Here is a 16,078-nt window from a genome sequence, read left to right on the forward strand (position 1 = left end):
CGTGAAAGACATCTGTTTGAATTGAATTAAGTCCCCTTTTCTGCTTGACTAGCTAAAATGATAATTGATCTGCGGAAGAAGAGAAAAAAAGATTTAAATTGTTTGGGGTTTTACTTGACTTTGCAGAAAACTCAATCATTCGGTAATAATGGTAACTAGATTAACACCGCCCAACCTTCTTTTTTTGTTACACTGTGTGCAATTCAGTTTTGCTGCTTCCAGAAATTTCTGTCTTGTATATCTTGCATGTGACTGCAGATGTACCAATCCTAAAATGCTTGATGGTTTTATAAATTAACTATGTTTGAAAAAAATAAACTATAAATGCCTTTTTTCTCTATTGGCTCCTGTAGCAATTCTACACCAGTTAAGTGGCTATTCCTAAGGCATCTCTAGTAAGAACCCTCTTGCATGGAGGAGACCTTCCACATACCTACAGCTGCTATTCTGGGACTGCAAGATGTAGGGTACCTGGTCTGTAACCCAATATTCGCACCTTCCACCTATCCCCCCAGCTCTGGAGAAAGGGGGAGCTAATGAACAAGTCATCATAATTGGGATTTTAAGCTCAATATTACAATTACCAGGGTGCGTGGACCAGTACTGTGGAAATAAAGCTTGTCACAGGTTAAAAATAAAACATGACAATATTAGGCAAACGAATAAAGCAAAGAAGAAATTCCCACTATTAGTTGTAGCTGAAAAGTTCCTTTAAAATACTTTGGTTGCTATAACTTCTGCTGTTTCTCTGAGCTACTCTGCTCCTGTGGCTCTGAAACTAATACTGTACTATTAAACTTTCACTGCTTTCAGACCAAGTGGTTTAATTGTTGTAGACCAAATTAAGGGTCGTTATCATTACTGATAAAACAAAGGGGGTTGGATGAGGAAGTTATTTGTCCAGAATAAATGAGTGTGAATTTGGTTTGGCAACACAATTGACACTATTTGAAATAATGTTATTGGTATGCTTAAGTGTACTAGCTAGTTCATTGACAAGTATCTAGAGGGGTTGATACCTTTGAGTAAAGCTGAAATGGAAGCCCTAAATTAGCACGTTGACCTAGGGAACAACCTTTTTGTCATTCCAGAGTTAGGATAGACATTTATTCCACGTACTAACACAAACCAGAGGCTTCATCAGTGAGAATAAAGTCTTAACTGTATCAGGACGTGTGTTTTGTGACCATTTGATATCGGATTCCGTAGCAGCTGGGCTACTTGGTGGCTCAATTGTTGCAATGATCTATGCTGTTTTTGTTGTCCTATGCATAAATGCAGGGATAGATAATAATGTCATAACTTGTGGAATTGTTTAATTACTTCATTGTTCCACATGGCACCTGCCAGCTGTAACAAAAGCTTTTGGAAGACCTACAGCTTGCAGGGGTCTCCTTAAGAAGGGTGTGGGTTCACATTACAGTTTGGTAGATGAAGGGAAGGAAACTGGAGCAGAGTAAAAATGAGACACAAATTCACTGTAATATGCTTAAACAGTAGATTTTATTTGTTTCCATTCCTCTCTTTGTATGGGAGTGAAGCAGGTATACTGTAGTGCAGTTATATTACATGAAAGCCCTGCTAACATTGAGCTATTATTATACACGTCACACGTCACTGGATTTTTTGTTGGTTTTTATAGCTTTGTTAGTAGGTAATCCTAGATTTACTGCATATGCATTTTTTTTAATGAGATAGTTATCTACTACACTGTTTATCTGTACATCTGAGCATTAAAGGAATGCGCCATATGTACATTGTCGGTACTACACGTTTTATTTTCATAATAGTAAATTCATATTTTTAGAAACCTTTCCTATTAAAATGTCTTACCTGAATGGATGGGCTTGTTTACGCATTAGTCAAGGTATCTGTAAACATAGCAACTAAGGGTCCCTTATCTGCATTTTCTTCCATAGATTTCTTTAGGCAATGGCACACATGGAAGTTACTGGAACAAACACTTGTCAAAGAGGTTAAGAGAAGGTGATTATTTATGGTTTTGATGCTTGTTTGGGTTACTACTGTAAATAATATGGTGGTTACAATACATGAAATTGCCATTGCCCTTAAATCAGATTAAGACCTTTAAGCGGTATATGATATACCTTCCAACACTTCCAACACAACATGCTAATCTTTACTTAAAGTTATGCCCAGACACCCCACGATTTGACTAAAACCCAACCAACATTCTGGTAAATCCCAACCTTTTGTGGCATCTGCTGTGGGCACTGTCTCTCCTTAGTGACAGTTGGGGGATAACCTTTCACAGAACTTTATGTAACTTTATAAGCTACAATTCTGCATTTTTTAATAGGTGCTATAATGATGGAAAGAAAGGGGCGATGCCATAGCTTTGTATTAAATAATTGAAGTAGTCTCATCTGTACCATCCCATAGGTATTTATAATACCTGTTTGGCTGGCCTATGTAGTCCTTTGATTTAAATTATTAAATTATTGGTTGATTAAATAATTTACAATAATTTAACAATTATTATTCCGTTAGGCTGCAGCATGCATGAGGCAATGCTAGTTGTAATTAACATTGCAGAAACTTGCAGGGAGATTAAATTGGAATGGCTGGAAGCTTAATTTGCATTTGATTTGTAACTTTTTTTTAAATTAACCTTTTGTCTTGAAATAATTGAGCTTGGTCACTTTATTGGCAGGGGCTACATATTTTTCATGTTTGTGTTACACTTTGTAGTGTACATACTCATAGGATTTTGGTTATAATACAGGTATAGGATCCGTTATCCTGAAAGCTCCAAATTACGGGAATGCTGTCTCTCATAGTCTCAATTTTTTCCAAATAATCCAATTTTTTAAAAAATATTTCCCTTTTTCCCTGTAATAATAAAACAAACTAACATATAAGTAATCCTAATTGGAAGCAAAACAAGGTATGAAGATACAAATTATGGAAAGATCTTTCATTTGGAAAACCCCAGGTCCCGAGCATTCTGGATAGCAAGCCATACCTGTATTGCCTATAGTGTGTTTATATAATTTATTCCAACATTACCCAGAAACTTTTACAGGACTATTCAGGTAGAGCCAGACCTGAAATATTACCCACACTTGCTTACCTGCATTTCTGCCACTTTCTCCAGTTACCTGCAGGAGGGTTTGTATAATCTTTTCTATTCCAGCAGCAACTTGTGAACCCATGGAAATAAAGGTAACCTGAACTATAGTAGCTGTGGCATGCTGGTACTTCGGTGTTGGAACCAAAGAGCACAAGAGCAGTGTAAAAAAAAAATAAATCTATTTTTTTACCCACACTGTAAAAATTTTTCCTCAATTGGCAATGCACCTGCTGAATCACACTCAATTGCATATGTGCTTCAATTCAAATTAGATATGTATGTGCTGGAAATCTTCATTGTAGGCATGTCATCATTTTCAGCGCTTACTGTCAAATTTTTCCCAATTATTAAGGTGCAAGTACACTGCGTCTCTTGATGCAGGCCACTGTTGGAACCCTGGACCTATTACAACCTTAAACATTTCCCTGCATTCTCTGCAGGATGAATTGGCATTTCACACCAAAACACACATATGGAAAGACTGGTTTTAGAAGCAAGTACCTTTATTGAATGTGGGGATGCACCGAATCCAGGATGCAAATTAAGGATGGGGAGGGAGATTGCATGACTTTTTCTTCACAAAACGAGGAAGTAAAACATTTTCCCTTCCCACCCCTAATTTGCATATGCAAATTAGGATTTGGTTCGGTATTCGGCCGAATCTTTCACAAATCCAAAATAGTGGATTCGGTGCATCCCTAATTGAATGGTGTCGATTCACTCAGTGACTGGGCCAAAAATTTGCAAGACCACAATTATGGTTGGGCTCAATAAATGATTTTAGGAGCTATGGCGCATAAAGAGTAAAATCCTCTTAAGTCACAAATAGGAACCATGAGCAAGCCTCAAGTTCTGTCTATGTCATGTAATGAGATGGCTGTTTGTTTGGTTTGTAAATTAGCCATAAAGAGCATTTATTTCTGAATAAATTGATTGTTGGAGTCATGGAATTGGCACAGAATACAAATGTGAGCTCCCTAGATGGGGCATTGTGCTTTTCCAGTTTTCAATAATCTTTCTCTTTCTCAGCCAGCAGTGTTTAGAATAAGAAATGTTAATTTGATCTAATAGGTTGCTTGGACCGTGCAGCTTCCAACTATTGAATTACCAGAATCCCCACAAAGGTCTGTGCCATTTGGGCTAGTAGTTACATTACCGTGTCTTACATGAATACTGTTTTCTGCCCTGCTTTGCTTGTTTCCCTGCAGTCAAGCTTATTGAAATGTTTGGGTTGGAGGGGAAGCATCAAGAAACTGTTTAGGGTAAGATTGCTAGATATTTTGAAATATCAGGGACACTTCTAAAATCTCCAGCAATTTTATTTATTAGAAGAGTCCTCATTGTTTAGATGATCTGGTAACCTGGATTTAGGGCCGTCTATACTTCATGACACAGGCATGTGCTGAAAGTGTATATATCATCAGTGGGCCCCATGAAATCATGGGGTCTGCTGGCCCAATTTATTATGCCCAAGGGGGATAACAAACACAAATACTTTATAGAAGATAAGGTTGACATTCTCAAATATTTTCCATTTAGCTCATTGTTTGTGGTTCAGTCTTTATATGTGAACTGAGTTGTGGCTAAATTGTAGCTGTTCAAAATGGGGTGTTACGAGGTATGTAAGGGCTTTTGCGTAAATGCTTGGAGGTATTCCATATTCTCCATGTTTGCAATTCTTTTAATGAACTTGAATGAGTCCGTATGATCCCTATATTTTCAGATCAGAAAGTATCCAGATATGAAAATTAGACAGTTGCCTACATGTTTGTTGCGTTGCTTTCAATTAATAAGTAAGTGCATTCATTAAAACAAACAACAATACTATAAAAAAACCACTATATATATATATATATATATATATATATATATATATATATATATATATATACATATAATGTCCCCCCCAAGGCTTTAATGGGGGTGGCATAGATGTTATTACTTAAATCATGCCAGTATCTGACCTTATCTGAAGCTTTCATGCTGTTTAATCTATGAATTGTAGTCTCAACGCTCTGCATCTGGCCCTAATGTAAAAAAAAGTTAGCCTAACACAACCTAACATATATTGCTGGTCTGTGTTAGTCTTTTATCCTTGTGGACTCTAGCTCTGGTCAATAACAAGAGACATCTTTCCTAAATGTTTTGTGAACAATTCTCCAGTGTTTGGAAGAGATGGTCACAGTTCAGTGTGCACTTTTTTCCCCAAATCAACAGAAAACACAGACTTGGCATTGCAGAGGTATTCATTGCACGTCATAGTAACATGACTTCAATCTCTTTTGGGAACTTGTGATGAACTGGAACAGCACGAAATAACCTCCAGAGTCAGTTCATCAAAGCCCTGTTTGTCAGACAAGAAATCTCTTTGTGTCTCTCTCCACGGCTCATGTTGTCTGCCTAAAAATATCTTGTCTATTTAATGAAAGGTGCATAGCAGAAAGAGAGAAAAGCCTGGTATTTTTGCTTTGAAATTAATTTTATTACTATCACTGGCAATAATTCTATATTGAGTTCACCCTCGGAATCATGATACACGCTCTTGCCTCACTGGAGTTTAAGGTAACAGCAAACAATACTGTCTTTAAAGTGTTTAAACATTACCGTGTTTGCAACATGAAATAATGTCTTCAGTTTTGAAAGTTTCCATGTCGATAAGTATCCAGTGCTTATTTTCTGTAGCAAACCTGCTGTAGACAAAATGGATATCTTACTGTATCATAGACATACAATGATGTCTGGTCAAAGAACTAGACCATATTTTTCATGAAGGCATGGAGCTAAAAATCCTCAGACTCATGCAATAGTTAATATCATATCAAGATTCACTTAATGGTCATTCTGGATAGAAAAGATAAAACAAATACAAGGACTCCTTTGTGGACGCAAGAACCCATTTCTGTTTTGCACCATTTGCATTTAAGGGCACCACACTGCTGTTTGAGACTTTAGACAATGAATAGTATAGCCAGGCCCACTCCGAGCAGATTAAATCCCCTCCAGCAGATTGGAACGAAGACATGCTGCTTGCTGGGCATCACTGCACTTGATTGTATTGAAGTATTCTTGTTCATCGCTTATGAAAATGATTTGTATCATCCACTCATGCACATTATTGGTGATAAGAGAAGTATTTTGGTATCTTCTTCATTTACTTGCTTGGGGAAGCTCTATGACCTGTGTGGAATGGGCATCACACAAAAAATCACTTTCTTCTTCTGTTAATTTATTGCCAAGATTAGATATTCTATTATTATCAACAGTTCAGCAGGACTAGGACTTTTGAGATTCATTTAGGAGACTCAGAAACGCAGCAAAGAACATTTACGTAAACAAAAGCAAATGAAGCAACAAATCATAACGGGCAAATACCCAGAAATGTTTATTATTGTGTATGTGTTTAGCATAGCATGTGAAACCATAACACAATCATAGCACAGTTTCTATCTTGGTACTATTAAACTAAAAACCTTATTATAATGTGTAGCTTTTATATCTTTGTCTCTATTAAATAAGAACTTTAGAGTGAGGCAAAAGTTTAAAAAAAAAAATGGGACAAAATAAATAGAATGTAAACAGTACAGGCACGAGAGCTATTCTGGAATGTTTGAGAACTGGGATCTTCAGGACAAGAGGTCTTTAGATATTTTGGATCATCATGTCTACTAAAAACATTGGGAAATGTATGCAGCTTAGTTACCACCAAGTAAAAGGTACTACTGTATTATTATTGAGAAAAGGGAAATCAGTCAAAAATAAGAATTATTATTATTATATCTCTTCTGCACGGGTGGGGCGTAATTTGGTGGTGGGAAAATGCTGTTATGGGGTGGGTAGTGACATCAGGGGTGGGCTATGATGTGGCAACCAGTGATTGGCTTGTTACCATGTTGGTCAGGGTCTTGTCCGGTTCACAAATCTTTGATTCCAAGGAATTCCGTTTTGAACTGGCTAGCCTATGTAAAACACAGACTGCCCTGTTCTAAACTGGACAGATGACAACCCTACCATTACCCCTTCCTAGAAGAGTTAGTGGTGGGCACAGACTAGATGACATAGTGTGTGAAGGAGACTCAAGAAGCTGGACTAATTATGAGCCCTACAAAGAGTCTGGTGCTGTGCAAACTACTAGAAACATAATGTGTGGAATTGCGCCGCAATCTTATACCTAACCCTACACATGAAATTATAATTTTGTAAATTATACGTAATTTTTATATAAATAAAAGTTAGATGCTCTGAAGTGAAACCCAATGAAAGTGCTGGGGATGGATACTGGTTAATTTTGATTGGCTGATTCGATTATATGACTGATTATGTTTAAATTAACAGGAGGCTGTGAGGAGTGCTGAAGATGTCCGATAGTGTGGATATTGAAGAGAAACCTCCAGCTCCCCCTCTGAGAATGAATAGTAACAACCGCGATTCTTCTGCATTGAATCACTGCTCGAAACCACTTCCTATGGCCCCAGAAGAGAAGAACAAGAAAGCCAGGCTGCGCTCCATTTTTCCAGGAGGAGGGGATAAAAGTAAAGTATCAGTGTATGACATTAGAAAAGGAATTGTTTTTTTTTTGTTTTTTTCATGGTGTTTATTATTAAGTCATGGTGGAATGGTACATGAGGTTTGAATTAGAATTGATGACATGCACACTAGCACGTCCTTATGGTTCCAGTCACATTAAGTGAGTCATGCTTGGCTATCACTCAAAATAATGCTTTTTGTTTAATGTATAGTCATAATGCATTTCATCAGCTAGGGAGACAGAGTTGTAGTGGGCTGCCTAGAACACTGTGGTCTCTCCGGGGACTGCTGTTAGCTGCCTTTGCTTCATTATTGCAGAGTAGAAAGTGAACTATGTACCTGTCATGGAGGAAGGGCATAAATAACTTTCAGTGGAAGTTAGTCTATAATTCTCTGCATCTGCACTCATGGCAACCCCAAAGATGACAGATGTGGTACAACTTCGTATATACTGCCCTCCTGCTCTGGTTAATCAATAAGCAAATATCTATCCGGATGCTTGGACATGTCAGTTGTGCATATTTCTGTGTTTCTCTACATGGAAGGACTTTTGTATCCATGGCTTTGCCATTGGTTATCTTTTATGTGCTGGTAAGAGGGTATGCACTTAACTATACAACCTCTCCAGTCTGGATCCCTTTTTAATTCCTTTTTTTTACCAAATACTGCACATTGCATTACCCTCCTTTGGAGACGTTCATTGCTCATTGTATCAACTTTTAATCAAGTGTGACATTGTGAATAATATTGTGGTATGTGTGGGACATTAAAATGTTCGGCACGCAACACTCCAGTGTGGCTTGCATGTGTTTAATTATGCAATGCATTTTTTCACAATGTTTCATTCCATATGAGCCGAGTTCCAATCTGATTCAGATTTACACTGGATGCTTGCATATAATGATAGTGGTGGTTGTGCCATATTTCCCAGCCATGTTGCTGCTGAAATTTGCATGGTTGGTAATAATTTCTCACAGCATTTTAGAATGGTGATGTAATAACAGGTGCAACGTTTGTTTTAGTTCTAGTAACCCACAGCAACTAATTAGCAGGTCAACATCTATTGATCATTAGATATCTGAGGTCTGCCCCCCCCAGTTTAGTAACACATAAGAACCATCTATTGGGTTGCAGTGGGTTACTAGACTGTTAATACAGTACATAACCCTTATGTGTGTTGATAAGACTTACCAGCTAATAGTATAGTCATGAAAAATTAGTAGAGAGTCAGCCAATATTCAGAATATAGAAGCATGTAATACTTTCAAAGTAAGAAATAGTAATGACAAGGCACATGGTTTATGTTTTGCTATGATCGGAATTGTGCCATATAACTGTGCTTTCCATACGAGATCCTTTAAACAAGCTCCAGTCTTTATAAGTCATGCTCCTCTAAGGCTTAAAAACAAGGGAAGGTCAATGCAATTTGTGCTGAAAGTATTTAGGATCGGGAAGGTAGGACTGCACCTTTAATTACCATGATGTGGAACAGACCCTCAGAAAGGAAATTCCTTCAACGTTGATCGCTCCAGACTAAGCAGTGAAACAGAGTTTCCTCAGTGTAACTTGTTATCTAGTAAATCATACCCACATGTTTTAACAATTTGGGGTATCTGTCATTATGTATAATGTTACTAGGCTGCTTTTCATTATAGAAGCTTGTATTTCAGTCTGCAAGAACGTGCCAAGGGACTGCACTGAACCCAAAGGAAAGAGGCCTGGAATTCTTTTTCCAGTCACATTGGGGTTTATTTACGGATCACTGGGGAGCTGAGTGCTAACTGAAGTGCTTAGGGGACTGTCGATGAGATTGGCGTGAAAGATTTAAAAATACATTTTGAGCATTTGTGCATAATATATTCAATTAGTTTGCTGAACAATAGGCACCTTTTTAGTGCCCCCCCCCTTCTACTTGTAACTTTTCAGGGATGATCAGGGCAGGACAAAAAATTATCCCGGCAGAAAGGAAATGTGTTATAATAGTGTTTAAATTTTTAGGACTACTGTACTATAATCTGAAACAAAAACTGCCATTTGAAGTACAGGATCCGTTATCTGGAAACCCGTTATCCAGAAGTCTCTGGATTAAAGGAAAGTCATCTCCCATAAAAAAAAAGAATATTTTTAAATATTTTCCTTTTTCTCTGTGATAATGGAACAGCTGTACTTGATTCCAACTCAGATATTAATCTTTATCAGTGGCAAAACGATCCTACTGGGTTTATTTAATATTAAATAATTGTTTTGCAGACTTTAGGGGGCCCATTTACTTTGTTCGAGTGAAGGAATAGAGGAAAAAAAATTCGAATTTCGAATGTTTTTTTTGGCTACTTCGACCATCGAATGGGCTACTTCGACCTTCGTCTTCGATTCAAACGATTCGAACTAAAAATCGTTTGACTATTCGACCATTCGATAGTCGAAGTACTGTCTCTTTAAAAAATACTTCGACCCCCTAGTTCGCCACCTAAAACCTACCAAGGCCAATGTTAGCCTATGGGGAAGGTCCCCATAGGCTTCCTAACAATTTTCTGATCGATGGATAATCCTTTGATCGATGGATTAAAATCGTTCGATTCGAAGGATTTAATCGTTCGATCGAACGATTATTCCTTCGATCGTAGGAATATCGCTAAATCCTTCGACTTCGATATTCGAAGTCGAAGGATTTCAATTCGGCAGTCGAATATCGAGGGTTAATTAACCCTCGATATATGACCCTAGGTAAATTTGCCCCTAGGTATGGTGATCCAAAATTACGGAAAGACCCCTTATCTGGAAAACTCCAGGTCCCGGGAATATTAGATAACAAGTTCTGTACCTGTTCTAAAGCCCTTTCCTCTGGCTTGCATAAAGAATTGTGCTCACATACATTCCAAGGGCACGGATATATACTAGGTTTACATCAGCCAATCAAAGCTGTGTCTTTTACTCTCACAGTTCTTCCTGTTACACTTAAAACCTGAAACACAGACCATCACTAAAGAGTGGTTAAAGGCTCAGCTTCTTTTAGAATGTATAATTCTCAGTTACCTAGTACTTGTTTAATCACATTCTGTTTTATCACACAGAAACAGACACAAAAACAGACGCACAGTCGCACACACAAAGATATACAAGGACACACAGACACACATACACACACCATCCATCCATCTACTAATAGCCGACTGGAGTCAATAGAGACCTGTTGTAACCATAACATAGGATCACGGATAAGATTTCCTGTATACTCCATTAAGGGAAAAGTAAATAGTTCTCCTTAACAGGGAAATAGCATATCTGAATAAAATATTTCTGCCATGACACCTAACCTATAAACTTTAACACACACCTGGAACTAGGAATTAGCAATATCAAGGTGAAAAAGTTTTTTGACCTTTAATATTATTGTATGGGATCTATTAGCCAGAATGCTTGGAACCTGGGGTCTTCTCATCATTTGGATACTACATTAAGTCAGCTAAAAATAAATTAATTAAACTCAATAGGATTGTTTTACCATATTTTTAATGGGATCAAGTACAAGGTACTGTTTTATTATTACCGAGAAAAAAGTAATTATTTTTAAAAATGTGAATTATTTGGTTAAAATGGAGTCTATTGAAGATGTCCTTTCCGTACGTTGAAGATTTCTGGATAATGGTTTTTCGGAAAACAGAATCTATACCTGTACTAAACTGTGCGTGTATATCATACACATCAACTGGCAAGCATTTTATGTGGCACATTTTTTGCAAATCAGTCACATATACAAACTTGTGGGTATTGCACCACAGACAAATAAATAGGTAATAATTCAGAAAGGTTTTGATGATGCAAAATGCAGTTCTGAAGTTTTGAAAATGATGTTTAGTGATGTATGTTTTTTATACCCTGTAGCAACTGATCAGTATCTGCCCTAGGCACAATTTCAAAATACATTTGCTGCCATGTGTTGTCTGGAAAACACTGGTTCAAAATAAGCGCAAAACCATGTATCAATTTACTATTTTTAAAATAAGAATGCTTCTTACATTTCCCCATACAATTATAATGGTATTTTTCATCCTTTAGTGTCATCCTGTAGTTGCATTTGTGGTGCTATCCTGTGCATATAATTTGAGTTTGAATAATGGGGCAATTTAGGCCATACCCCTGATTCATTATAGCTATGCCACTTCCTGGTAAGCAATTCATGGCTGGCCTGGGAAAATCATGACCATTGGGATGTATGTCTATGCATGGCAAAACAGAGTGTGTTTATTAATGTCATCTCTCCCTGTGGGTCTGTACCACAATAATGGGTGGGCATACTATTGACAATTAAAAGAAGGCCTGGTTTTTCATGTGTTTCTTTCTGCATTAAAGAACCAGGTAAAATAGCACACACATTAGCAATGCTCATGGGTCCAAACCCTAAGTCAAAACGTCTCTTTTCTAACGACTCCCAGTCCATTGGGTAGGGGCTATCTTAGCTGATGAATCATAATCAACAAAAAGAGCCTGACTAATCTGCCAGACTGGCTGTTTCAATTGTATAAAGTAAAGAAGGAAAGTTGCTGAAGTTTGTATCTGAATGATGAGAAAGCATTTTCTCTGCTTTGCACTGTATATAAACACACGTCAGCCCCTTCCGATAGCTCATGGCTTTAATATTTAGTTGTTCAGCTTTTGCTTAATGCTCAATAGTTATGTGAACTGCATTACCCAACATACATCGGGCTACTATGGAAATAGTACATTGCAGTACAGTTTCTGTGTCAGCTAAAACTGTATGGATGGGTGCAAAAAATGTGTGTGTTTGCTTACAAGCCACACCTTGTAAAGTCAGCAAATTGGCTTGGATGTGATAGAGACAATTATTTTAACACAAACCAATACACAGCAGGATCCACTAGGAGTGTTGCTTACAATTGGTAAGTATGTTTATTCTCTATTGGGTTATAGCAAAATGAGGTTTTGAATAAACAGGAGCTATGATATAATTATAGAGTTAGTGTGCAGAAGTTTTGTATTTCCAGTTGTATAATTCTGCATACATTATAAAAAAAAGTAGATTAAAGCCTTTTTTTAATATAGCCATTATGTGGATATTTATAAGGGGGGCTGTTTCTATAAACCAGCTTGGCAGGATATTGGGAGTTCCTTACCTGTTCCTGATGAGGGAGGCCTATGAACTACTTCCAGTAATTGAAAATTTAGTGGACAAATGTAATCCAAATCATAAATGGAAAAAAATGCGCGATGAAGGTAACATTCCACATTGCAGTGTAATATTCTTCAATTGACATTCAAATTGTGCATAGTGTATTTTAAAACCCGCTTGAATGTAGACCAATTCATTGTACAAAAATAATGGCTTTTAAAAGGTTACATACGCTACACAAGCTAAAACTATAAAATGTCATAAAAAAATACTCAAAAATTATATAAATATGCCTAAAGGAATAGCTGAGATTCTAAAAACAGTGGGTGGGGACAACATGTGTCCCTGTACTGTTTAGAGTGTGACTCTATGATCGCTTTCTTTTAATAGAAAAAAGTAAGTTAAAAAAAGAGGTGCAAAATAGGTTATAAATCAGTTTTTGACTTGCAAAGTTTATTGCTTGATTTAATTTATAAAAAGTTTAAGTTAAGACCCTGCTGTAAAGTGTCCTGTAATATATCAGAGCTGTATAAATGAAGATGATGAACAACTTTCTCCTTTCCAGCCAGGGAATTTTGTGCCTTAGCTCATTCTTCCACACCATTCCTGGACTCTAAACTACTGTAAATGTGTCTGTTCCAGAAGATGTCAGCACAAATTGGTTAATTAACCTCATAATTATGACAAATAATGATGTCACGTTGGTATGTGCTATAGTGATGTGATTAGGAGCTGGCCTCATAGGAGAATGAAATGTAATAACATGTACATTTTGTTCCAAAAACCGATTGGATGCTATGGGTAAATCTACTGGTGCCCAAATATCTTCCGTGTTTTGGAACCTGATCTATGAACTGGTCTCTCTTGAAACCTGTGATTTCTGAGTTAATGTTGATTTGTTAGACACAGGATGCTGGGAGTTATAGTTTATGATCAGATTCTTGAAAGAGATTTCCTCTTTGAGGCTGATATTGCTGCCAGTTAACCTGGATTTCAGTATGTCTCCTGTCACCATGACAGTGGCCACTTGTTGTACCAAGGGGAAAGTTAAGCTGCAGAATTTCTGCTTGTTATAGCACAAATATTGTGAATTAGCATAAAGTAATGTAACATTGACTTTAAAGGCAGAGAAGCAGTCTTCCTAAAAGGTAATTATTTAAAGGACATGCAAACAGTGACTAAAGAACAAACGGCTTTCTCTGTATCACTGAAAGGCAGCATTAATTTGTTCATAAAAGTATTCAATCACAGTCCCTCTCATTCTTCTCTGACAGTGCCTCCCGGTTGGAGAGATTTGTACAGAGTATACAAACTGCATGCAAATTGTTCCTGTGTTGTGCTGATTTGAGAGACAGAAAAACCCAGTGTGTAGATGCTTCTTCTCAGATCCTTACAGCTATATTCAAACGTCATTAAAAACGTGTCTAGGATTTTGACATACTGAATATCCTTAAGTTGATGGTTTTTGCCAAGAGTGCTGCTCATGGAATTGATGCACTTGACTCAACTGTATAGTGTAAAACATACATGTATATATAGCATGTTCCATACTCTTATTTCAAAAAGTGGCAAATATTTTCCTGTAAAATACATTTTTTTTCTCATTGTCCCATATTCTCAATGTTATTCCTCCTCTACAATTTTCTTCTTTCAACCTTCTCCCTTTCCTTCTCTACGTACTTCTCTCCCTAGATTGTATTCTCTTCACAGTTTTGCCTATCGATTCTTACAAGTTACTGTTACATCTAAATCTTCTTTTTATCTTTATGATGTTCCCATTCATCTTTTTCAGTTTTCTTCCTACAGGTTTCTTTCCCTCCCTCTACTTTCTTTCCACTTTTCACTTTCTCAGTGCTATCTCTTCTCATCTGTCCTACTCTCTTTAAGCTCCTTCTGCTCTTCCATATTCTCACTTACACTCAAACGCTCTCTCCTTCCATTTTGCTCTGTTTTTTAGCCATTCATCTTTCCTTTTCTGAATTTAGCTCTCCTTTCCTTTCACCACTTGTCTTATTTACTTTCTCCTTCCAATTCTACTTTTGATCTTAAAATCTGATCGCAACAGTGGACAATAAAAGCATCAAAACCAGTTTTGAAATATAAGTTCCCCATAATAGGTTTTAATGTCAACCCACTTTCTCCTCTCGTTCTGTGTTTTGCTCTTCTCTTCCCATTCAGTTTAGCACCAGTCTTTAGAGGTTTTCTTCCCTTGCCTTTTAGCCACTAATTCCCCATTGCCTTCTGGATTAATAAGAGCTTCTCTGCCAGCAGGAGTAAGAGCTTCTCTCCCAGCAGGACTTCACTACTTAAAGATTGGATGTGGCAGAAGGTTTAAGTTTGAATATCCAATTCCTATTGGTCTCAATAATCTAGAGTCTAGTATTTGAGAAACAGAGCTGTGGAACAGGTCATATTTACTGTATTACATCAGCATTTTGGCTTTTGAATAACAGCAGGTTGTAATATGTGTCCCTGGTGCATATGCTTTAGGTAGCTTTAAACAGATGCCATATTATATATAAGACTCACATCAGAAATTGGGAAGTGCTCTTGGTTATCTTTTGACAGCCAATAGGTGGATGAGATTAGTAGTGTTGATTGATCTGGAAGACACAGAGGAGCCCATGTTACTACGAATTGCCCTAGGTCTATGAATCCATGTTACCTAACCAGTTTATGGTCTGATTTTTGAAAGCAAAGATCTGATGGGTTGCTAGAGTTGAAGCAAAGTCTAACTCTTTAGATCCCAATGTAATGCATAAATTAGAATCAATACATAATGGAGAAGTGAAATGGAAAAAAGCATCTCTTAAAATAAAACAGAGCAGTGCTGATGCATAGTATTCTGTACATCTTTTTTTTTTTTGAAAGAGAGTGGTAAGTTGTTTTTTTTTTGAACTGCTAGAGTTAATATGTGATTGAGCTCCCAGCAAGAACATGATGTAGTGTATTCTATATGTATGTTTAATATGTCTCCATTTTCAAATTTTTGGGTATCTAGGGTTGTGTCATCATACTGTGGGACCTCTTTTGTTGTTTATTTTAATGATCAGAATGGCTGCTTCACCTGCAGTATTTATATGGCTAACCAGGGATTTATTTTAATGTTTTATCTTCAGCCAACAAGAAGAAAGAAAAGGAACGCCCTGAAATATCGCTCCCTTCAGATTTTGAACACACCATCCACGTTGGATTTGATGCTGTTACTGGAGAATTCACTGTGAGTAGCCTAATCTGTACCATTACTATTTCTTCAGTCGGCCAATTTTGTTCCACGCTGTTTACCCATGAGATTCTGTATGTAAGATAAGTAACAGGAAGAATATTGAAAG

At 37.1% G+C, this 16,078-nt stretch overlaps 1 protein-coding gene across 4 annotated transcripts in view; it reads left to right on the plus strand.

The window, feature by feature from the left end:
* pak3.L (p21 protein (Cdc42/Rac)-activated kinase 3 L homeolog) overlaps window positions 1-16,078 on the plus strand; it is a 111,733-nt gene that overhangs the window by 70,813 nt on the left and 24,842 nt on the right. For all 4 annotated transcript variants that reach the window (XM_041571888.1, XM_041571887.1, XM_018228581.2 and 1 more), the window contains 2 exon segments: window positions 7,427-7,623; window positions 15,866-15,966. In XM_041571888.1, the coding sequence (XP_041427822.1) occupies window positions 7,449-7,623; window positions 15,866-15,966 (276 nt within the window). In that variant the 5' untranslated portion in view covers window positions 7,427-7,448.

Source organism: Xenopus laevis, chromosome 8L, assembly GCF_017654675.1.
Source record: "Xenopus laevis strain J_2021 chromosome 8L, Xenopus_laevis_v10.1, whole genome shotgun sequence".
NCBI lineage: Eukaryota > Metazoa > Chordata > Amphibia > Anura > Pipidae > Xenopus > Xenopus laevis.